General features: G+C 44.2%; 1 protein-coding gene across 1 annotated transcript in view; it reads right to left on the bottom strand.

Annotated features, from left to right (window-relative positions):
• Positions 1-25,437, bottom strand: part of LOC139226779 (dynein axonemal heavy chain 17-like) — a 1,002,254-nt gene that overhangs the window by 549,739 nt on the left and 427,078 nt on the right. Inside the window, exons 21-24 of the mRNA XM_070857781.1 lie at positions 20,667-20,836; positions 12,630-12,852; positions 7,990-8,106; positions 251-337 (exon numbers count right to left, since the gene is read on the bottom strand). Coding sequence (XP_070713882.1) covers positions 251-337; positions 7,990-8,106; positions 12,630-12,852; positions 20,667-20,836 — 597 coding nt within the window. The remainder of the gene's footprint in view (positions 1-250; positions 338-7,989; positions 8,107-12,629; positions 12,853-20,666; positions 20,837-25,437) is intronic.

Genomic DNA, 25,437 nt, shown 5'->3' with positions numbered 1-25,437 from the left:
TACCTTGAACTGTCTCCTCAATCCTTATCCATCAAACAACAAACGGAGATAATTGAATTAAAATGAAAGCAAAAATTAATTCTAGTTAACTGACGCAAAAAGGTAGTAAGGGTAAAATATAGTTATTTCTTTTTTTTTGTTCTGGCTAGAATGATGATGCTTCCTTAGTGCATGCAGCTATTGATTGAAGAAAATCTTATGGTGCAGAACAATTTCAACCCAATTGACTAAAATACAAATTAATAATTACCTTATCCAAAGCCTTATATGGATTTGGACTGTCATACTTGAAAGGAGCCTTCATTTTAAATTTTTGTCTAAAACCATGTTGGTTAATCTGCCGATAAAGTAAAATAAGAGAAAATCAATGCACAAAATAGATTCTACTCTCATGTCTTATTTGTGAATTAAGGCATAAAGTAAATCCCAAATCAAAGATTTATATACCAAAGCATTCCTCTCATGCCTTTTAATAGTTTATAAATTCAACAGGTAAAATGCCATATAGAACAATGAAAATAGTACTGAATTGTATTTCATGGATAACAATTACACTTTGAGTAAGCAAAATTCAGTAACAATAAATAACCATGTTAATGTGGTGTCTGCAACAAAAGATATAGAAAGTAAGATTCATAAAATGTTTAACATGTGGATGTCCAAGAGGTCGGCTTGTTTTCATTTGAGTGTAGAAGTGATCTAATTAAGATGTTTAAGATGATTAAAGGAGTTGATAGGGCAGGTTGAGAGAAACTATTTCCTCTGTGGAGGAGTCCAGGACAAGGGGCATAACCTTAAAATTAGATCTATGCCATTTCAGGGGTGATATGAGAAAGAACTTCTTCACACAAATGGTAGTGGGAATCTGGAACTTTCTCCCCCAAAAAGCTTGAGGCCAAGTCGATTGAAAATTTCAAAACTGAGATTGATAGATTTTTTTTAGGCCAGGATACTAAGGGTTATGGAACCAAGGCGGGTAGATGGAACTAAGATAGAGATCAGCCATTATCTAATTGAATGGTGGAATTCAGGGGTTGAATGACCAACTCCTTTTCCTATGTTCCTATGAATAGTGTGATGGGAAGGAACAAGTGGAGATAAAAGTCCAAGGGGCCGAAATCCACCGTCCCCGAAGGGACGGCTACCGCGGAGTTTGGGCGGTCGACCGAAAAAATCGATCGGACGCCACAGTCGGAGGATTTTCCCTCCCCGAGCCATATTCAGCTTGGGGGGGGATTTGAGCGGTGTGCATTTCCACCGGAAAAAGAGCGGTGAAGCCGCTGTAAAAGTGATATTCCAGCGATGAGCTGTGCAGCGTGCAGGCCGCTGGAAAGCGGCAAGGACAGGGAGTTTCAGCTGCAAAATGGTAAGCCTTTTCCCAGCATTGCCTCCGCGAGGTAGTCGAGTCGGTGCTTGAACGGGACACCGCTGGAGTGATACTGCGATCGGGGCCCGTTAGTAGGGAAATAGTTTTATTGATTTTTATTTAAGATTACAGCATCCACTGTATTTATCTTTTAATAGTTTTGTTCATTATTAGTGTTTTTATTTAAGATTATAGCATCCACTGTATTTACCTTTTAATAGTTTTATTAATTATTAGTGTTTTTATTTAAGGTTACAGCATCCACTGTATTTATCCTTTAATAGTTTTATTAATTGTTTTGGCTCCATGCAACCTGCTGAGTGCTGCTCAGAGGTTTGCACATACTTTTGTACAACTTTCAGGTCTGACTCTTTAGTGGAGGCATGTGGGCTGCAGAGACCTGCTTGGCAGGCTTCACCCTGAGGATGGGAGGAATGTTGGGAGGGCGACACCTGGTACACTTGGTCAGAAGCAGGGTGGCACGCAGGAGAAGGCGTCGCCATCAGCACCGTACAGAGAGGCAGCAGGCAAGACAGACAGCAGCCATGATTCGTTCATTCTGTGCCCACCATCTTGACGGGCTCGAATCAGGATTGCAGTTGGCTGCTTGGAGACAAGGGATATCCCCTGTCCACTTGGCTGCTCACTCCACTGCGGAACCCCAGGTCAGCGCCAGAGCATGCATACAATGATGCTCATTATGCTACCAGGTGCATCATCGAGCAGTGCATAGGCATCCTTCAGCAGAGGTTCCGGTGCCTGGACCTCTCTGGTGGCACCTTACAGTACTCTCCTCAATGGGTCTCCATCATCAGTGTTGTCTGTGCATGCTGCACAACCTGGCCATCATGAGGGAACAGCTGCTGGAGGTCGAGCCAGCGGTACCACCTGATGAGGAGGTGCAGCAGGAGGAGGAGGATCCCCGTCGCCCCAGAGCTAGGAGGCGTCAACCCATCGCCACCCTGGAAGGGCTGGGTGCAGACTGGCCAGCACCCTCCTGGAAGGATTCGTCCTCACATACATGGAGATGCCTGACAACTCCCCTGCAATCTCCCTCCATGCATTATGTACTGGCGGTCTGCCAGGTCTCCCCACGTCAAGAAACAGTATTCTTCTTCTGTCCTCCACACCGTTCATCAGTACCTCCAGCTCCATATCAGTGAACCTGTTGGCTCTCTTTGCACTTCTTACACCAGCCATCCTTCCCCCTCAGGGCCTTGCTACAAACCCTGGCGCAGCTGGCTCATTAGAAACCCTTACCTGCATGCTGAATTTCTCAGTGGTGATAACGCTCAAATTAAGACAGCCACACCACTGAAAAATCCACTTTGGAAGCGTTCATTAGCGCTGGAACCCATTTGTTCACTTTTGGAGCTGAATATGGGGTGGCCCAGCCCCACGAAAAAATGTCGCCGCTAATGGCCACAAAAAGGTGGGGGGAGTACCAGCTTTCCAGCGGTACTGAATTTCAGACCCCAATACTCCTCTCCATAGTACCTCGGAAATGCTCGATTCTGTCACTGGAGAGAGGAAAAAGACATAGATAGCTGCTACTTCGTAACTCTTGTCCCTTTTGTGTTGCCCTTTGATTTTTGCAAATTCCACAAAGAGGCATGTCTGGGCCTGAACTTACAACAGATACAGGGAAAGGACATCCATGGAAGTGAGGTGGGAGGGGGCATACTGGACCTTTCCAACTTGCTTTCCTTCATCATTGCTGGAAGGGTGCCTAGATCTAGGGGTGTTCAAACAAATGGTTGGTATACTTTGTGCTTGAGCTCTTCAGATCAGAGGGCCTGAGGTGGTTTGGCAGCAAGGCAAGGGAAGGGAAGCCTGAGGGGGTAAGTCCGAACTTCTTTTGCTATGTCCCCACTAAAATTACTGTTGCCAGTATTAGCAAACAATGCTTAAAATGTTTTTATGACACTGACTTCTCTACCAATTTACTAGATATTAACGCATTTAAAATAACAGGGTTATTTAAGTGTATCTAAGGGTTAAGTCATGCCAGGAGAGCTCGGTCACGTGATATGCTCCTCCTGTACCATGTGGGAAGTCAGGGACACTTCCGGTGTCCCTGACGACTACGTGTGCGGGAGGTGTATCCGCCTCCAGCTCCTGACGGTCCACATTGCGGAATTGGAGCTGAGGGTGGATTTACTCTGGAGCATCCACAATGCTGAGAATGATGTGAGTAGCACGTGTAGCGAGTTGGTCTTACCGCAGGTGAAGGGTACACAGCCAGCTAGGGAATGGAAGACCAGCAGGAAGAGCAGTGCAAGGAAGGTAGTGCAGGAGTCCTCTGCGGTCATCCCCCTGCAAAACAGATACACTGTTTTGAGTACTGTTGAGGGGGATGACTCATCAGGGGAGGGCAGCAGCAACCAAGTTCATGGCACCGTGGTTGGCTCTGCTGCACAGGAGGGCAGGAAAAAGAGTGGGAGAGCGATAGTGATAGGGGATTCGATTATAAGGGGAATAGATAGGCGTTTCTGCAGCCGCAACTGAGACTCCAGGATGGTATGTTGCCTCCCTGGTGCAAGGGTCAAGGATGTCTTGGAGCAGGTGCAGGACATTCTGAAAAGGGAGGGTGAACAGCCAGTTGTCGTGGTGCACATTGGTACCAACGATATAGGTAAAAAAAGGAATGAGGTCCTACGAGACGAATTTAAGGAGCTAGGAGCTAAATTAAAACGTAGGACCTCAAAAGTAGTAATCTTGGGATTGCTACCAGTGCCACGTGCTAGTCAGAGTAGGAATCCCAGGATAGCTCAGATGAATACGTGGCTTGAGCAGTGGTGCAGCAGGGAGGGATTCAAATTCCTGGGGCATTGGAACCGGTTCTGGGGGAGGTGGGACCAGTACAAACCGGATGGTCTGCACCTAGGCAGGACCGGAACCAATGTCCAAGGGGGAGTGTTTGTTAGTGCTGTTGGGAAGGAGTTAAACTAATATGGCAGGGGGATGGGAACCAATGCAGGGAGACAGAGGGAGACAAAAAGGAGACAAAAGCAAAAGTCAGAAAGGAGATGAGTAAAAGTGGAGGGCAGAGAAACCCAAGGCAAAAAACAAAAAGGGCCACTGAATATAAAGGGGCTGCAGGAGGGGTCAAAACTAAAAATCATGGATTAAAAACTAGTATTAAAATACTCTACCTAAGCACACGCAGCATTCGAAATAAAGTAAATGAGTTGACGGCACAAATCATTACAAATGGGTATGATTTGGTGGCCATTACAGAAACATACAGGAGTATCTGGGAATTAAACATACAGGAGTATCTGACAATTCGGAAAGATAGACAAGAAGGGAAAGGAGGTGGGGTAGCTCTGTTAATAAAGGATGATATCAGGGCAGTTGTGAGAGACGATATTGGCTCTAATGAACAAAATGTTGAATCATTGTGGGTGGAGATTAGAGATAGTAAGGGGAAAAAGTCACTGGTGGGCGTAGTTTATATGCCCCCAAATAATAACTTCACGGTGGGGCGGACAATAATCAAGGGAATAATGGAGGCATGTGAAAAAGGAATGGCAGTAATCATGGGGGATTTTAACCTACATATCGATTGGTCAAATCAAATCGCACGGGGTAGCCTGGAGGAGGAATTCATAGAATGCATACGGGATTGTTTCTTAGACCAGTATGTTACAGAACCTACAAGGGAGCAAGCTATCTTAGATGTGGTCCTGTGTAATGAGACAGGAATAATAAACGATCTCCTAGTAAAAGATCCTCTCGGAATGAGTGATCACAGTATGGTTGAATTTGTAATACAGATTGAGGGTGAGGAAGTAGTGTCTCAAACAAACATACTATGCTTAAACAAAGGGGACTACAGTGGGATGAGGGCAGAGTTGGCTAAAGTAGACTGGAAACACAGACTAAACGGTGGCACAATTGAGGACTAGTGGAGGACTTTTAAGCAGCTCTTTCATAGTGCTCAACAAAAATATATTCCAGTGAAAAAGAAGGGCAGTAAGAGAAGGGATAACCAGCCGTGGATAACCAAGGAAATAAAGGAGAGTATTAAATTAAAAACCAATGCGTATAAGGTGGCCAAGGTTAGTGGGAAACTAGAAGATTGGGAAAATTTTAAACGACAGCAAAGAATGACTAAGAAAGCAATAAAGAAAGGAAAAATAGATTACGAAAGTAAACTTGCGCAAAACATAAAAACAGATAGTAAAGGCTTTTACAGATATATAAAACGGAAAAGAGTGACTAAAGTAAATGTTGGTCCCTTAGAAGATGAGAAGGGGGATTTAATAATGGGAAATGTGGAAATGGCCGAGACCGTAAACAATTATTTTGCTTCGGTCTTCACAGTGGAAGACACAAAAATCATGCCGAAAATTGCTGGTCACGGGAATGTGGGAAGGGAGGACCTTGAGACAATTACTATCACTAGGCGGGTAGTGCTGGACAGGCTAATGGGACTCAAGGTAGACAAGTCCCCTGGTCCTGATGAAATGCATCCCAGGGTATTAAAAGAGATGGCGGAAGTTATAGCAGATGCATTTGTTATAATTTACCAAAATTCTCTGGACTCTGGGGAGGTACCAGCGGATTGGAAAGCAGCTAATGTAACGCCTCTGTTTAAAAAAGGGGGCAGACAAAAGGCAGGTAACTGTAGGCCGGTTAGTTTAACATCTGTAGTGGGGAAAATGCTTGAAACTATCATTAAGGAAGAAATAGCGGGACATCTAGATAGGAATAGTGCAATCAAGCAGACGCAACATGGATTCATGAAGGGGAAATCATGTTTAACTAATTTACTGGAATTCTTTGAGGATATAACGAGCATGGTGGATAGAGGTGTACCGATGGATGTGGTGTATTTAGATTTCCAAAAGGCATTCGATAAGGTGCCACACAAAAGGTTACTGCAGAAGATAAAGATACGCGGAGTAAGAGGAAATGTATTAGCATGGATCGAGAATTGGCTGGCTAACAGAAAGCAGAGAGTCGGGATAAATGGGTCCTTTTCGGGTTGAAAATCGGTGGTTAGTGGTGTGCCACAGGGATCGGTGCTGGGACCACAACTGTTTACAATATACATAGATGACCTGGAAGAGGGGACAGTGTGTAGTGCAACAATATTTGCAGATGACACAAAGATTAGTGGGAAAGCGAGTTGTGTAGAGGACACAGAGAGGTTGCAAAGAGATTTAGATAGGTTAAGCGAATGGGCTAAGGTTTGGCAGATGGAATACAATGTCGGAAAGTGTGAGATCATCCACCTTGGGAAAAAAAAACAGTAAAAGGGAATATTATTTGAATGGGAAGAAATTACAACATGCTGTGGTGCAGAGGGACCTGGGGGTCCTTGTGCATGAATCCCAAAAAGTTAGTTTGCAGGTGCAGCAGGTAATCAGGAAGGCGAATGGAATGTTGGTTGGCCTTCATTGCGAAAGGGATGGAGTACAAAAGCAGGGAGGTCCTGCTGCAACTATATAGGGTATTGGTGAGGCCGCACCTGGGGTACTGCGTGCAGTTTTGGTCACCTTACTTAAGGAAGGATATACTAGCTTTGGAGGAGGTACAGAGACGATTCACTAGGCTGATTCCGGAGATGAGGGGGTTACCTTATGATGATAGATTGAGTCGACTGGGTCTTTACTCGTTGGAGTTCAGACGGATGAGAGGTGATCTTATAGAAACATTTAAAATCATGAAAGGGATAGAAACATAGAAACATAGAAAATAGGTGCAGGAGTAGGCCATTCGGCCCTTCTAGCCTGCACCGCCATTCAATGAGTTCATAGCTGAACATGCAACCTCAGCACCCCATTCCTGCTTTCTCACCATACCCCTTGATCCCCCCAGTAATAAGGACTTCATCTAACTCCTTTTTGAATATATTTAGTGAATTGGCCTCAACAACTTTCTGTGGTAGAGAATTCCACAGGTTCACCACTCTCTGGGTGAAGAAGTTTCTCCTCATCTCGGTCCTAAATGGCTTACCCCTTATCCTTAGACTGTGACCCCTGGTTCTGAACTTCCCCAACATTGGGAACATTCTTCCTGCATCTTACCTGTCTGAACCCATCAGAATTTTAAACGTTTCTATGAGGTCCCCTCTCATTCTTCTGAACTCCAGTGAATATGATCCCAGTTGATCCAGTCTTTCTTGATAGGTCAGTCCTGCCATCCCGGGATAGACAAGATAGAGGCAGAGAGGTTGATTCCACTGGTCGGGGGGACTAGAACTAGAGGGCACAGCCTCAAAATATGGGGGAGCCAATTTAAAACCGAGTTGAGAAGGAATTTCTTCTCCCAGAGGGTTGTGAATCTGTGGAATTCTCTGCCCAAGGAAGCAGTTGAGGCTAGCTCATTGAATGTATTCAAGTCACAGATAGATAGATTTTTAACCAATAAGGGAATTAAGGGTTACGGGGAGCGGGCGGGTAAGTGGAGCTGAGTCCACGGCCAGATCAGCCATGATCTTGTTGAATGGCGGAGCAGGCTCGAGGGGCTAGATAGCCTACTCCTGTTCCTAATTCTTATGTTCTTATGTTCTTATCACTTGTGTTAAAAAAGCAGGTAAAGTAACTCCATTTCTTTGGCAGTAACCATTTCTTTGCTAAAATTGTCAAAATAAATGTCTAGGAAAGCCTTACCTCAAATCGTAGACATTTCCTTCTAATGACATTAACTTCATTGGCTTGCAAAGGTGCCACAGCATGTTTACAAATAACGGAAATTTTCTTCGTATTGTTCCATTGTTCTGGAAGACCCTAAACATAAAATATCAGAAATATATTTCAACTATTAAATCAAACATCCTCTCTGTTCTACCATTATCTTTGAAAATGACTTAGGAGTTGAATATCAGCAGAATTACATTGAATTACACCGAATTTCAGCACAGAAACAGGCCATTCAGCTCACCAGGTCTAAGCCGGTGTTTATGCTCAACATAAGCCTCCTCCCACTCTATTTACTTCATCTCACTCTATCAACATATCCTTCAACTCCTTTTTCCCTCATGTACTTATCTAGCTTTCCCTTAGCTTCTGCGAAAACACTTCAGGTTCCACATACAAGCTGACAACACCCAACTCTACCTCACCACCACCTCTCTTGAGCCCTTCACTGTCTCTAAATTGTCAGACTGCTTGTCCAGCATTCAGTACTGGATGAGCAGTAAATCCCTCCAACTAAATCATCATCATCATAGGCAATCCCTCGGGATAACTTGCTTCCACACTAAAAATGAGTACTGAGGTAACTGATGAACTCATTTTAAATGGTGGAAGATGCCTGTGCGTGAATTATTTTAATGTGGGGTGGCCGTTGCACACCAGCCAGCACACAGGCTGGACGGAGCAAGGTCTTGGTCCAGTGGCAAGGGGATCCAAGACGACTGGAGATAGGCTCCACCACATGTGCCAATACATACACATCCAACTAAATACTGGAAAGACCAAAGCCATTGAGCTCATACAAAACTCGGCTGCCTATATCCTAACACACACCAAGATCCAATCACCCATCACCCCTGTGCTCACTGACCATCATTGGCTCCTGGTCCGGCAATGCCTCAATTTAAAAATTCTCATCCTTGTTTTCAAATCCTCCATGGCCTCGCCTCTTCCTATCTCTGTAATCTCTTCCAGCCATACAACCCTCCGAGATCTCTGTGCTCCTCCAATTCTGGCCAATTGCGCATTTCCGATTTAATTTGGTCCACCATTGGCGGCCGTGCTTTCAGCTGCCTAAGCCCTAAGCTCTGGAATTCCCTCTCTAAACCTCTCTGCATCTCTTCCTCTCTCCCCTCCTTTAAGATGCTCCTTAAAACCTATCTTCTTTGCCAAGCTTTTAGCCATCTATCCTGATATCTCCTTATGTGGCTCGGTGTCAGATTTTGTTTGATAACCTTCCTGTGAAGCACCTTGGAATGCTTTAGTATCTTAAAGGTGCTATATAAATGCAAGTTGCCCAGGCTATTTGCCTCAACCACTCCATGTGGTAGCCATGATCTTATTGAATGGCGGAGCAGGCTCGAGGGGCTAGATGGCCTACTCCTGTTCCTAATTCCTATGTTCCTATAATTGTACAGTTTCAGTTTTGGTATCATTCTTGTAAATCTTTTTTGCACTTTCCAGTACTTCTTTATTCTTTGTGTAATACGGAGACCAGAACTGTGCACAGTACTCCAAGTGTGGTCTTACCAAGGTTCTATATAAGCTTAACGTATCTTCTCTGCTTTTGAGGATGATCCTCAGCAATTGGGGAAAATCGGGTAAGGTCACTGCCTGGTAATCAGGAGGGAGGGAATAGTTAGAGCTTGGTGGGGAGGGCTGCCTATCAGAAAGGAGGAAAAGATTGGGGGCTGGCAGTGGAGGGGTTCAGAGCCCAGCAATTGAGAGGGAGGAAAATATTGGGGCTTGGGGTGGGGGAGGGGGTGGTGTGGTCAGCCAATCACGGGGCAAGTGGTTCGGGTTCGGGGTTTGGAGGAGTCGGTTGATCACGGCAGCGAGGAAAGGCTCTGCTTATAGAGGTCATGGGAGCACTCCTTGGCTCACAAGGAGTGCTCTAATCACTTAGCTTATTGAGCCGGTTGCTCTTATCTCTATTTCGCTGTCAGATTTCCCGAGCCCTGTGAAACCAAGCCAATTGCACTGTCGGAGGCTGATTTAAATAATATAATGAAGTGTCCCATGTCTACAATACAGAACACAGGCACGCTACGCAACCGACTGCTGTAAAAATGGCAGCAGGCCTACATGGCGGGTTGAGGTTGCAGTACGTGATTTATTATTTTTTAACCTCCTCTGCTCGCCCATTAACTCTGTTCCTCTCACTACAGATGCTCCTTGACCTGCAATTCTAGTATTTTCTGTTTTTATTTATATTACTACTTGATCTCCCATGGCATTACACAACATTTTATAAGGGGACCATTTTACAATGTAATACACAATGGCCTGGATTTTGCAGTCAGCAGTAAAGCGACGGTGCGTGCCGCTGATCTCGAAAAAAACGGCCCAAAAGGATTTAGCAGATCTAGAGTGTAGATTTCCTCTTTTCTAACATCAGTTTTAATTTGGAGCCTTCTACAGGGGATCCGTGGTGTCCAACAACAGGGCAGGCAGCAGGTGATCAGTCAATCAGGTTGAAGAATTCTCACACATAGCAAAGCAGGAAGTAATAAGCAGGAAATATAAATCACACTTAATCATCGGTATAGAAAGCGAAATAAAGATTGGGACATGCATGGGTTTAAGGGAGAAATGTAAATATCAGAACAAAAACTTTTTTTAAAGAGTAAATAATTTTTATTTTATTAAAAATCTGAAATTTTTAAATGTTCTTCTGAGGGAATGAAACTCCACACTTGTAAAATTAGTTTTTCAGGGTCAGAGTTGTTGTTCAGCAGTAATTATGATTTAGTACACTGTTAAAAACTCAGTTGCTCCTGAGTGAACAAAACTTAACATTTTCATTGGATTTTACAGCGAGAATAGTGAGTAAATAATTGAATTTCACGACTAATCAATGATTTCTAATGTTTCCATCTGCAAAGACTGCAACAGCGCACCCTGTTGAGCAGCAGGTTATCACTGACAGCAATTTCCAGATTTCTGCGTTTAACTGCACATGTGCGGATGCCAGAAGTTACCTTCAGTTTTATACAGTAATAATTGCGAGCACTGACAGCCTTGCCATTATTACTACGCAAGTTCAAGACTAATATATTATTCTGTTGCTAAGGTGAAGCTGAGTACTTTAATGTTACAAAGTCTAATTGATGTTAGGGAAACATGGTTGAGTCCATTCTAATGTTGACGGGTAATTTTATCCTAACCCGACTGGTGGGAAACTGACAGAATTGGATCAGGCGCCCGTTTTAACTTTTCACAATGGAAATTAAAACGGGTGCCCGAGCTGATCAGTTTCCCAGTGGGTGGGTTAGGTTGAAATTACCCTCTTACTTGCGAATCAGACTGGAGATCAGCACTCTGGCTTTGTCCAAAGGTCAGTTAAGAGCCTGCAGTTCATTGTAATTGACACTTCTTTTTCCTACAGAGTTCTTCTGTACCTTCAAAATTACTGCCTTTTTTCTTTCTACTTTTCATTTTAAGTATCACACAGAATTAGTATTACTATGTGACATCTGACATGTGAAACATATCCTGAGTGTGAGAGAAAGAAAGAAAGAAAGAAAGAAAGACTTGGATTTATATAACGCCTTTCACATCCACCGGAAGTCTCAGTGCACTTTACTTTTGGAGTGTAGTCACTGTTGTAATGTGGGAAACGCAGCAGCCAATTTGCGCATAGCAAACTCCCACAAACAGCAATGTGATAATGACCAGATAATCTGTTTTTGTTATGTTGATTGAGGGATAAATATTGGCCAGGTCACCGGGGATAACTCCCCTGCTGTTCTTCAAAATAGTATCATGGGATCTTTTATGTCCATTTCAGAGAGCAGACGGGACCCTGGTTTAACGTTTCATCTGAAAGATGGTCCCTCAGACATGCAGCACTCCCTCAGTACTGCATTGGAGTGTCAGCCTAGATTTTTTGTACTTAAGTCCCTGGAGTGGGACTTGAACCCACAAGTAGATAATTAATAGATGATGAAATTGTTACTCGCACCATGGAATTCATTTTTGAACCTCATCATCCATCATCATAGGCAGTCCCTCGGGATCGAGGAAGACTTGCTTCCACTCTTAGCATGAGTTCCTAGGTGGCTGTACAGTCCAATACGAGAACCACAGTTTGTGTCACAGGTGAGACAGATAGTCGTTGAGGGAAAGGGTGGGCAGGGAGCCTGGTTTGCCGCACGCTCCTTCCGCTGCCTGCGCTTGATTTCTGCATGCTCTCGCCGATGATATTCAAGGAGCTCAGCGCCTTCCCGAATGCACTTCCTCCACTTAGGGCGGTCTATGGCCAAAGACTCCCAGGTGTCAGTGGGGATGTTGCACTTTATCAGGGAGGCTTTGAGGGTGTCCTTGTAACGTTTCCTCTGCCCGCCTTTGGCTTGTTTGCCATGGACGAGTTCCGAGTAGAGCGCTTGCTTTGGGAGTCTCGTGGCTGGCATGCGAACTATGTGGCCTGCCCAGCGGAGCTGATCAAGTGTGGTCAGTGCTTCAATGCTGGGGATGTTGGCCTGGACGAGGACGCTAATGTTTGTGTGTCTGTCCTCCCAGGGGATTTGCAGGATCTTGCGGAGACATCGCTGGTGGTATTTTTCCAGCGACTTGACAAAAGGTATACATATATAAAGCAAAGGTGTATTTCTTACATGTAGTTGCGTGTGAACTTCCTCTGGCATCTCTACATCATAGATCTTCAGTAGTTCAATGGTTTGCTTCAAAGGTTCAAACATATGATCTGTGGTCACTTGTCTCTCTTTTACTTTTTTCAGATATCCCATAACTTGTATAAGGCTCTTCAAATCCCCTTCTTTCACTGTTTTTGATAGTTCAGCATTTGTCTCCTTGATGAAAGCTTCCAAAGTATTCAAACTAGAAAAGCAAATACATAATGCCTTGAATTAGTTTTGTTATTGGAACAGTGCTCACTGTAGATAATACAAATTAACCACTAAATTACAAATGGAAGCACATTGCCAGGGAAAGTGATTGGGCCAAAAATTGCTGCAAGAGCAATGGAGCAGTAAGAAAAAAGATTAAAAAGAACAATTGTAAACCAGTTGTGTTTGGGAATTGCTGTATTTGTCCATTTTGAAGGAAATGAATGAATGGCAAGGTAGATGTGCAAAATGTACAAACATTTTTGACATGAAATATAGAACCAGTAGCCCCATCACTATCTGTCCCACCTGTGACAGAGTCTGTGGCTCTCGTATTGGACTGTTCAACCACCAAAGAACTCACTTCAGGAGTGGAAGCAAGTCTTCCTCGATTCCGAGGTACTGCCTATGATGATGATGGGTAGGAATCAGTGGTACACCCAGTAGGTATGCCACTGCACTGCTTCCTCCCTCTTCTGAGGGTCGAACAGATTTGCCAAGACAGATAAAAAGAATAAAAGCCTCTAGAAACAATTCACCACCTGCTGGAGTGAGACTCCACAGCATTACTGGTCCCTTTATGGGCCTCCAACGTTGAATGTCCTGTGAGGACCATAAATCATGTCATTGCCAGGGTTAATGACCAGCCCAAAATGGCTGTGCCAGAAATTATTCATAATAATGTCATAAATCCAGCAATTTCACGATTGCCATGAAGTTTAATGGGGAGCCTAACAGTGAACAAACTTTTATTGGTAAAGCTCAAGGTAGAATGGAACAAATCATCCAGCAATTTGTAGAGGATCGGAACTCATGGCGTATCTCTTCAACTCCACAACTTGCTGGATTTTTAAGAATTAATAATGACATTAGACGTTATTGCACAAATTCCCAATCATCTCTGGCCCATGATTGTTGAAATATAACTGCAACATTCAATTCACTGGATCTTGTTACTCGCAAGGATTTTCTGTTATATTATTAATGATCTGTCAATGGGAAAAAAATTAACCATTGTTTGCCTTCTAAGAGGCTTCCTCAGCAAGTTTTAATATCATGAATAGCATTACCACAATACACCCTGGAGCAAGATTTCCACACACTGACTGACTGTGGGATCAGCTTATTTAATTACCCCTGAGCTACTTGTAGCCTAACTCCTGTGCGATGCACTGGGCTGGGTGAGAGCTACTGGTGTAGCCTCAAAATAACAAAAAATAGCTGAAGATTTCAATAGAAGACTGGGGGAGCAGCAGGTAAGTTGTGAACCTTGGGAGCAGCAGGTATGTAGTGAACCTTATGCAGAACTAAGTCAGATAGTTGCAATAGATGGCTCATGTATGATTTTTGATGTCTTTGACTGAAAAAGAAAGGAGCAGGGCAGTAGGAGGCAGAAGACAAGAGCACAAACTTTTAATGAGGCTGACCTTCAGACAAGCAGAGAAAAATAAACAGACCAAATTAGGGTGCAAATAGGACCATACAAAAATTATGCCTGTGCGCTAAAAAATTGACCTAAGATTGGACTAACACTATGCGGTAGCAACTTCTCGTTAGACAAGGAAGGCCATATCAGGGACACCCGACATGGTTTCCAAAAAAGGTTGTGTTTTACTAATTAATTTGATTGAATTTTTGAAGAAGTCATCAGGTTACTGAATGAAGGTAACCTGGTAATCTTTAGTTATTTGGAGATTTTGAAAGATTTTGATAAGATATCGCATAAGAGGCTTCTCTACAAGATAGAATCTTCAGAAATTAGTGGTAATCTGCTGAAGTGGATTGAGAATTGGCTGAATGCCCATAGGCAAAAAGTGGTTGTCAATAGATTTGGATCTGTTTGGAGACCATTACCAGTGGTGTTCCACAGGAATTAATGTTAGGTCCTTTGCTATTTACTATTTTCATTAATGATCTAGATGTAGATGTTGGATAAATGATCTGCAAGTTTGCAGCAGATACCAAGATATTTGCAAGAGTTAGGACTGTATAAGATGCTCAACTACTGCAAGCAGATCTAGATGCGCTGGGGATTGGGCCCAGGTTTGGTAAATAGAAAAGTGTAGTAGTTGTATGTGAGTGAGTTAAATGCTAAACATAAAGCCAGTGGTGAAAGAATGGGTGTTTTAGTGCATCAATCTCTAAAGGTTCATGATCAATGCCGAGAAGCTAGAACTAAACTGAACAGGATTCTAGGGTGTATTCACAGGATAATTCACCATAAAACAGAAAATGCTGGGCAACACTCAGCAGGTCAGGAAGCAACTGTGGAGAGAGAAACGGAGTTGATGTTTCAGGTCAATGTCCTTTCATCAAAAAAAGCATACTATTTTGACTTTGTAAAAGATCTTGGTTATGCTTCATTGCGAATACTATGGAGGATATTAAGGCTTTGGAAGGATGTCGAGGAAGGCCACAAGATTAATTGCCAGTTTAAAATACCTTACTTAATGAGATAGGGACAATGAACTGGATCTATATACTTAGGGGTGATTTCACTGAGGTTTATAAAACAATGAAGGGACATAAGAACATAAGAACTAGGAGCAGGAGTCGGCCATGCGGCCCCTCGAGCCTGCTCCGCCATTTAATACGATCTTGGCTGATCCGATAATGGACTCAGGCCCACTTCCCTGCCCGCTCCCCATAACCCCTTAATCCCTATCAGTTAGAATTATGAAATATCTTCTTAAATGTCTGCCACTGCTTATCTACTATCTTACCTTTTAATCTATTTTCCCGGTCCACTTTAACCAACTCTGTCTTCATACCTTTGTTTAGGTTTAAGACACTAGTTTCAGACCCAAGTTTCTCACCCTCAAATTGAATGTGAAATTCTATCATGTTATCATCACTCTCCCCTAGAGGATCCTTTACAATGAGGTCAAAAATTTGGCAGATGGAGTATAATGTTGTAAAGTGTGAGGTCATGCACTTTGGCAGAAAAAAATCAAAAAGCAAGTTATTATTTCAATGGAAAAAGATTGCAAAGTGCTGCAGTCCAGCAGGACCTGGGGGTACTTGTGCATGAAACACAAAAGGTTAGTATGCAGGTATAGCAAGTGATTAGGAAGGCCAATGGAATCTTGGCCTTTATTGCAAAGGGGATGGAGATAAAAGCAGGAACGTCTTGCTACAGTTATACAGGCTATTGGTGAGGCCACACTTGGAATACGGCATACAGTTTTGGTTTCCATATTTATGAAAGGATATACTTGCTTTGGAGGCAGTTCAGAGAAGGTTCACTAGGTTGATTCCGGAGATGAGGGGTTGACTTATGAAGAAAGGTTGAGGAGGTTGGGCCTCTACTCATTGGAATTCAGAAGAATGAGAGGTGATCTTATCAAAATGCATAAGATTATGAGGGGGCTTGATAAGGTGGATGCAGAGAGGATGTTTCCACTGATAGGGGAGACTAGAACCAGGGGGCATAATCTTAGAATAAGGGGCCGCCCGTTTAAAACTGAGATGAGGAGGAATTTCTTCTCTCGGAGGGTTGTAAATCTGTGGAATTCGCTGCCTGAGAGCTGTGGAAGCCAGGACATTGAATAAATTTAAGACAGAGATAGACAGTTTCTCAACCAATAAGAGATTAAGGGGTTATGGGGAGCGGGCAGGGAAGTGGACCTGAGTCCATGATCGGATCAGCCATGATCGTATTAAATGGCGGAGCAAGCTCGAGGGCCGTATGGCCTACTCCTGCTCCTATTTCTTATGTTCTTATTAATTAATCTTGTCTCATTGGACATTACCAGATCTAAAATAGCCTGTTCCCTGGTTGGTTCCACAATGTATTGTTCTAAGAAACTGTCCCTAATACACTCTATGAACTCGTCCTCAAAGCTACCTTTGCTAATTTGATTTGTCCAATCTATATGATTATTGCAGTACCTCTCTTACAAGCCCCCATTATTTCTTGATTGATGCTTTGTCCTACAGTGTAGCTACTGTTAGGAGGCCTATAGACTACTCCCAGCAGTGACTTCTTTCCCTTGCTATTTCTTATCTCCACCCAAACTGATTTTACATCTTGATCTTCCAAGCCAAGATCATTTCTCACTACTGTACTGATTTCATACTTTATTAACAGAGTTACCCCACCTCCTTTTCCTTTCTACCTATCCTTCCGAAATGTCAAGTACCCCTGAATATTCAGTTCTAGCCTTCGTCACCCCGCAACCACATCTCTGTAATGGTTATCAGGTCATACCCATTTATTTCTATTTGTGGCCGTCAATTCATCTATCTTGTTACGAATGCTGTGTGCATTCAGATAAAGAGCCTTTAATTTTGTCTTTTACCATTTTTCCCTACTCTGACCCTATTTGCTGGTGCACTCTTATGTTTCTCCGCTCTGTCCCTTCCTGTCACACTCTGGTTATCATTACCCATATCACTACCCTGCACTATTGCCTTGTCCTTTCTCTTTAACTTTCTAAATTTCCACTCACTTGAATCCTCACCCCCATTATTTAGTTTAAAGCCCTATCTACAGCCCTAGCTATTCGATTCGCCAGGACACTGGTCCCAGCATGGTTCAAGTGAAGCTCGTCCCAATGGAACAGCTCCCCCTTTACTGGTGAATTGAAACCCATTTCTCCCAAACCAATCTTTGAGGGACGCATTCAACTCTCTGATCTTATTGACCCGACATCAATTTACTCGTGGCTGAGATAGTAATCCAGAGATTATTACCTTTGTGGTTCTGCTTTTTCTTTTAGCCCCTAGCTGCTCATACTCCCTCAGCAGAACCTCTTTCTTAGTCCTATCTATGTTACTGGCACCTACATGGACCAGTGACATAGATAGGACTAAGAAAGAGGTTCTTGGAGTGGGAGGGAAAAGATCCAGTTGATACTGGATCTTTTCCCTCCCACTACAAGTTCCTCTCCAGTCCCAAGGAGATGTTCTTAACCCTGACAGGCAACACAGCCTTCAGGGCTCACGTTCTCAGTTTCAGAGAACAGTATCTATCCCCCTAACTATACTTTCATCAACCACTACTAAGTTCCTTTTTGCTCTCCCAAATTGAATGGCCCTCTGTAGCACAGTGTTGTGGTCAGTTTACTCATCCTCCCTGTAGTCCCTGCTCTTGTCCACACAAGGTGCAAGAACCTCATACCTGTCAGACAAGTGCAAAGGCTGAGGCTCCTCCAATGCTACCTTCTGGATCGCCATACCTGCCTCACTTGTAGTCACACTCTCCTGTCCCTGACCATGGATCAAATCTGAACTACTTAACCTAAGGGGTGTGACTGCGTCCTGGAACAAAGTGTCCAAGTAACTTTCTCCCTTCCTGATGCATCGCATTGTCCAAAGCTCAGACTCCAGCTCATCAACTCTGAGCCAAATTTCCTCGAGTTTAAAACAGTTCCTGCAGATGAGGTTGCTGTGGATCACACTGGTATCCACCAGCTCCCACATGCTACAGCTGCAACACATCACCTATTCTACTATCTCTATTGTATTTTATTTAACTAATTAGGTTTTCAAGTTTTGAAATATCACTCAATTATCTATTTATAGTTTTCAATCTATAATCACAGTTCTTAATTTAAACCAATGCCCTAGTTTAGAGAAAAAGAGCAAAATGAGGTTTGTGAAATGGCTGTTAGCCCTGGAGAGGGCTACAAGATTCAACGATGTGGCTCTGGAGGCATTGGTGGGAGGCACTCAAGACCAGGAGGGAGTTCCTGTTCCCTGCATTGGGAAGGAGGCCATCACCGAAGGTTTTCCGAGCCATGTGGCAAGAGGTGGCCTGGGAGGTGTTGGCCAGCATTGTGGTGCAGAGAAGCCTCACCCAGTGCCGCAAAAAATTCAATGACCTATGTCGGGTGGTGAAGATGAGTGAGTACAAGCTTCCACGCTACCTCCCCACCACAGGTACCAGTGACATCACACTTTGATTTTTATTGCCCTCACAGGTCCGTCCGCTCCCGCTGCTGTTCCCAGCTAACTCATTTTATCCCTGCCACTCCTCCTCTGGTCTGGTGCCTCGGGCTCTGCTTCTTTTATCCCCACCGCTCCTCCACTGGTCCCACTCTTGCAGCTGGTCTCGAGCTTCAGGCTCTGCTCCTCCTCTGGTCCCGCTCTCGCCGTTGGAGCCCCAGCACTCGCTCCTCAAGGTCAGAGAGGGGCTGCGGTTGAGGTTCCCCTCCTCCAGTCCTCTGTTCCTCCCATCTGTTATATGCCATCTTGGCCTGCAAAAGAAAGGAATTCATGTACACTAGAGACTAATTATGTATGTGGAAGATATGCCTGACGTGGTTGAATAGCTGTGAATGTAGGCAAGGTGTGAGATGAGAATGTGAGTATCTGCAGATGCTTGGTGGTTGAGTGGTGTGGAAGTCGTGTTTTGCACAGTGTGTGCAGACAAAAGTTGAGAAGCTGGTGGGAGGAAGCGTGGAAGCTTGTACTCATCTTCACCACCCGACATAGGTCATTGAATTTTTTGCGACACTGGGTGAGCCTTCTCTGCACCACAGTACTGGCCAACACCTCCCAGGCCACCACTTGCCACATGGCTCGGAAAACCTGCGGTGATGACCTCCTTCCCAATGCAGGGATCAGGGACTCCCTCCTGGTCTTGAGTGCCCCCCACCAATGCCTCCAGAGCTACATCGTTGAATCTTGTAGCCCTCTCCAGGGCCAGCAGCCATTTCACAAACCTCATCAGCTCCAGAGATAAGTGACTGAAGTTCAGCATGCTGAAAATGAGCAGCCACCGGTTCAAATAACCTCCCCTTTAAGGGCCAGATCGAGTTGGAGTCAAGGATTGAAGGCTGATTGTTGAGTGAAACTCACCTGAAATTGGGTAAGTGGCTGTGAATAGTGCCCCTGCTGCGTCCACCTGAAGCTATTAGCGCCTCATTTACCACCCCCCTTCACTCCTGGGGAGTAAATGCTCAATTTTCCACAATTTGGTAAGGCATATCGCTGGGCGCTAAATTTTCTCAAAGTAAAACATAGCGAATTTTGATTCCAGAGAGTTTGGAGATGACACTAAGTTAGGAGGGACAGTAAGTCATGCAGATGGGAGCAGCAAGTTGCCTCCTCACCCAGACCCCATCCTGACGGCTGATTTCCTACCTGCCCCAATTGGTGAGCTGCAGACAGGTACCTGTTTGTATAATTGATGCCTGAACCCAAATTTGGTTCGGGCCTCAAGGCAACATGAATCAGTGGGTGGAGAGGCTGCTCCACTGGCTTCATGCGTATATTGTATATAAAGGAAAAAATGAGATTTTACAGTTTGAAGGAAGAACTATACCATCACACAAACTTAATCTCATGATGTGATTGCACAACCTGAACTACTTTTTTGTCTTCCACTGTTCAGTCATTTTGCAAAAAACTAACAATTACAACCTGTGTACAGAATTGAAGCGATAAGAGCAGATCCTCTTTCTATACAATTTATATGGAACCATGAAAATATTCAGCCCTTTCTCGTAGATTCCATGAAACGGAGGTAGCCCGATATTTAGAAGTCAATCTCTGTTCGTGGAATTTTCAAGGCGACAGTCAGTCATCACCGATACTTAGAAGTCAATCTCTGTTAGTGGAATTTTCAAGGCAACAGTCAATCATCACTGTCGAGATGAAAGGTCACTCAAAAGTAATTTAAAAAGTGTTAAAGCATCCTCCTTGTTTTACAGAATCATAATTATTACAAAATCCACATATCTTATATGAAACAGAGGGATTCCCATACCAGTTGTAGAAATGAAACACTTAACTGACATCAGTGCACTTTATGTTACATATCCCAAATGTACCCCATTTACCAATGGTATTTACTATTACCTGTTGGTTACATGGTCAATAAGGTACTGTTTGAACAAAAGGCTCCACCGTTTGATGAGGTTCAGAAGTGCATGCCTGAAAGGTCTGCAATCAATTTTAAACCAATAATCTATTATCTTTATGGTCTGAAACTTTAATACCTCTTCATATAACTCTTCGTAGGAGTCAATCTAAAAAAAAAATATATCCAATACATGTATTCATAAACACTTTTCAATTGATACCATATACATGCTAAATATTAATGAAGTGCATGAATTAAAAGCAAATACTATAATTTAAAACACATGGAGGTGAAAATTCGGTTTGTTGCCACCTCTGTTCGCGCCCCAGAGGGATGGTAATGGCAGCGGAAATAATTTCCAGGCGGGCGGCCAGCTTCTAGTGCCGTGCCGGGACATTCGGTGCCGGTTTTGCGGGGACGCGGACTAGGACTGCTCGGGAGAGGCGAGCTGGTGTGCTACGCCCCTGGTTGCGACACCACTCTGATATTTTATTTCTGGGGGGCCCGTAGCGCCTCATAGCCCGCCCTAGTGGGATCACCTGGGAAAGAGGGCGGTCCAAGCTGTTCCGGCCGAGGTGAAGGATGGAATGTCTATCTGATTGGGTTTTATTTTTGCGATTTATGTTTATGTAGCATCAGTAAGATATTGAGAATGTTTTGGGTATTTTTTTTGCCCACGGAAGCCTTTCTTAGAGCGCTCCTAGGCCAGCTCTTTAGCTCGGGATTTTCAGTTGCTCAGCCGGCCGAGCACCGTAAAAGAGGTGTGGAACGCCCCTCTTAGTGTTCCACTCCATACTCAGGGCCCAGTCGATGAATATTGTGGCTGAAGACGCAAATCATTTCCCGGTGCAAAATTTACCGCCCCGCCGCCATTAGCACCTCAAAATGGGCGGTACTGAATTTCTACCCCATGGTCTTGGACTAAAGACTCAGGCCAGGAAACGCCTTGTAGCTGCTCCTGATTCCCCGGCATTACTTCACCAGAAGTGTAGCGTAAACCCCTTTTACACACTTTCGGGGTTTCCACCACAATTCCAGCAGCGGAGCAGGAGCAGCTTGGAGGATTCCCCCAGCTTCTATATTTATTAAAGTATATAAAGACACAGGAAGACTGAATGGCACAATGGATTGCACATTGCTATTTCATCACTTGGATTTAGACTAAAATTCAAAATAAAAGGTAAATTTAAGTTCTGTAGTCTCAATCAAATTCCCAATGGGCACGTATAAACGTCCAAAATTGTAGCTACTGACAATCTTATCTTTCTCCCTATTCAATCCAGCCTGCAATTTTCTTCCACTGTCCCTCAATCAAACTGAAGCTCTACTCCTTCTAGCCCTTAATTCAGCCTGGCCCTCTTCTCACCAACCAACCCAGTTCATCTTTCCCCTGGCCTATTTAAGCTATCACTATTTCTTTCTCTATTCAGTTCATGCTAGCATTCTCCGAGGCCGAAATTCACCGTTCCCAAAGGAACGGTTACCACAGGCATTGGGTGGCCGATTGAAAAAATCGATCGGCCGCCGCGGTCGGGTATTTTTCCGTTCCGAGCCATATTGAGCTTGGGGGGGATTTGAGCGTTGCACACTTCTGCTGCAAACAGCCAGGTGAAGCCGCTGTAAAGAAAGGTTATTAGCGGTGACCTCAGCAGCATGCAGGCCAAAATTCAGTGATAAAATGGTAGGATTTTTCCCGGCGGTGCCCCCACGCGGTTTTCCAGTCGGTGCACGAATGCGACACTGCTGGAGTTTTGCCATGATCTGGTCCGTTTGGTATGAAAATAGTTTTATTAATTATTAAGTGTTTTTATTTCAGATTCCAGCATCCGCAGTATACTGCCCATGTCAAGAAACAGTATTCTTCTTCTGTTCTCCACATCATCCATCAGTTCCATATCAATCTGTTGGCTCTCCTTGCACCTCTTACACCAGCCATCCTTCCAACCTCCTTCCAAACTCATTCCCCCCTCAGTGCTTTGCTGCAAACCCTGGCCTTTAAAAAGGCCAGGGAGCAGCTGGCTCGTCAGTGAATTTTTCAGTGGTGATAATGCTCAAATTAAAACAGCCACACCTGAATATGGGGTGGCCCAGCCACGAAAAAGTTTTGGCGCTAATGGCCCCAAAAAGGTGGGGGGAGCACCAGCTTTCCAGCAGTACTGAATTTTAGGCCCTTTCTCTCTCTCTCCCACGCGTCCTCGCCCCTCCCCCCCCCCCCATCCGTCCCACCCACCCCAGTTATTGCTGCCACTCTCCTTCACCCCACTCTCAGGCTGGGATTTTGCTCCCCTCGGCGGGTCCCAACCCCACTGTTAGCTCCATCCCACCCTGTGAAATGAATTTACATTGATATGGCTTGTTGGCCTAGAAATTCACCTGGCGGTGGCACAAAACAGGCGGTATCAGCTCGGCAGTCAATGGAACTGAATATCAGGCGTGCGAGAGGAATTTCAAGGCCACTAAACCTGCCCAGTGCATTTCCCAGCCAATTAGAGGAAGCGGGTCAGATGACGTTATTTGATGACACATCATCAGTCGGTTTCCTTAAAGGGACCATGTCCAATTTTGTTTTGACATTTGTGCTGCCAGTGTTCTACAGCATTGAGATGCTGCACACACTGACAGTGACTGCACAAAGGCACAGGGCTGCATCCAGGCTCTCCATGACTCCCTCCATATGCTTATGGAGGCAGTCACAGCATGTAGGGAGGTCCTTTTCCCTTCCCATGGGTGGGAGAGACCTCCCCAAAAGATCAACACAGCCTCATTGCACATTGCAGAGGAGGGCACAAACAGGGATGTGGTTAGGAAGACCTGGGTGCAGTGCCGCAAACGCTTCAATGGTCTCAGTAGATCACAAAACGTTAGTAGCCACATTCAAACTCATTTTCATCACATCCCCATCACTCTGCCTTCCCAACTCTACTTCTGCACATCCTTACTCACACCAACTTACCTTGCACCTCCACCCATCCCTCTCTATCTATATTATCACATCCCCAACTCACTAGCCACCCCTCACACTGACCCTCATCCAAGTGCAATCATACCAACTAACAACAATAGACAGGGCAATAGACAGAGCTTTAAACTAATGAAGAGTGGTGGGAGGGTTCAGGAAAGAGTAAAGCAGCGAGAAATGTCAAGGCTCTAGAGCAGAGCAGAGTTTAGGATAAAAATAAGTGGGTGAGGAAGGAACAGAGCAACAAAGGTAATAGGGCATCACTGACTAAGATGGCATCAGGGAAAAATAGAAAAAAGTCAAAGCTAAAGGCACTATATCTGAATGTGCCAAGTATTCGCAACAATATTGGTGAATTAATAGTGCAGATAGAAATTAATACGTTTGATCTAATAGCCATTACGGAGATGTGGTTGCAAAGTGACCAAGTTTGGGAACTAAATATTCCAGAATACTTAACTTTTAGAAGAGATAGGCAAAATGGAAAAGGAGAGGGGTAGCCCTGATAATAAAGGTTGGAATAAAGACAGCAGAGAGAAAGGATCTTAGCTCGGAAAATCAAGAAGGAGAATTGGTTTGGGTGGAGCTAAGAAACAGCAAGGGGCAGGAAACAGCAATTGATAAAGAAAGAGAAAACAGAATATGAGAGCAAACTAGCGAGAGACATAAACACAGACGATAAAAGCTTTTATCGGTGTGCAAAAAGGAGAAGATTAGCAAAAGTAAATGTGGGTCCCTTACAGGCTGAGACAGGAGAAATTATAATGGGGAATAAAGAAATGACAGAGAAATTAAACAAATACTTTGTGTCCGTCTTCAAGGAAGAAAACACAAAAAACTTTCCGGAAATAGTGGAGTACCAAGAGTCTAGCGAGAATGAGGAACTGAAATAAATTAGTATTAGTAAAAAAATAGTACTGGAGAAATTAATGGGATTGAAAGCCGATAAATCCCCTGGACCTGATGACCGACATCCTAAAGTTTTGAAAGAGGTGACTATAGAGATAGTGAATGCATTGGTTGTCATCTTTCAAAATTCCATTAGGTTCTAGAAACATAGAAACATAGAAAATAGGTGCAGGAGTAGGCCATTCGGCCCCTCGAGCCTGCACTACCATTCAATAAGATCATAGCTGATCATTCCCTCAGTACCCCTTTCCTGTTTTCTCTCCATACCCCTTGATCTCTTTAGCCATAAGGGCCATATCTAACTCCCTCTTGAATATATCCAATGAACTGGCATCAACAACTCTCTGCGTTAGGGAAGTCCACAGGTTAACAACTCTCTGTGAAGAATTTTCTCCTCATCTCAGTCCTAAATGGCCTACCCCTTATCCTAAGACGATGTCCCCTGGTTCTGGAATTCCCCATCATTGGGAACATTCTTCCCGCATCTAACCTGTCCAGTCCCGTCAGAATCTTGTAAGTTTCTATGGGATCCCCTCTCATCCTTCTAAACTCCAGTGTATGAAGGCTCAGTTGATCCAATCTCTCCTCATATGTCAGTCCCGCCATCCCGGGAATCAGTCTGGTGAACCTTCACTGCACTCCCTTAATAGCAAGAACATCCTTCTTCAGATTAGGAGACCAAAACTGAACACAATATTCCAGGTGAGGCCTCAATAAGGCCCTGTACAACTGCAGTAACACCTCCCTGCTCCTAAACTCAAATTCCCTAGCTATAAAGGCCAACATACCATTTGCCTTCTTCACCGCCTGCTGTACCTGCATGCCAACTAGTCACTGCCTGCAATTCTGAAAAGGACCCGTTTATCCCAACTCTCTGCTTCATGTTTGCCAACCAGTTC

This window comes from Pristiophorus japonicus, chromosome 16, assembly GCF_044704955.1.
Source record: "Pristiophorus japonicus isolate sPriJap1 chromosome 16, sPriJap1.hap1, whole genome shotgun sequence".
NCBI lineage: Eukaryota > Metazoa > Chordata > Chondrichthyes > Pristiophoridae > Pristiophorus > Pristiophorus japonicus.
The sequence above is the reverse complement of the archived record's forward strand: the minus strand, read 5'-3'. Positions and strand labels throughout refer to the sequence as shown.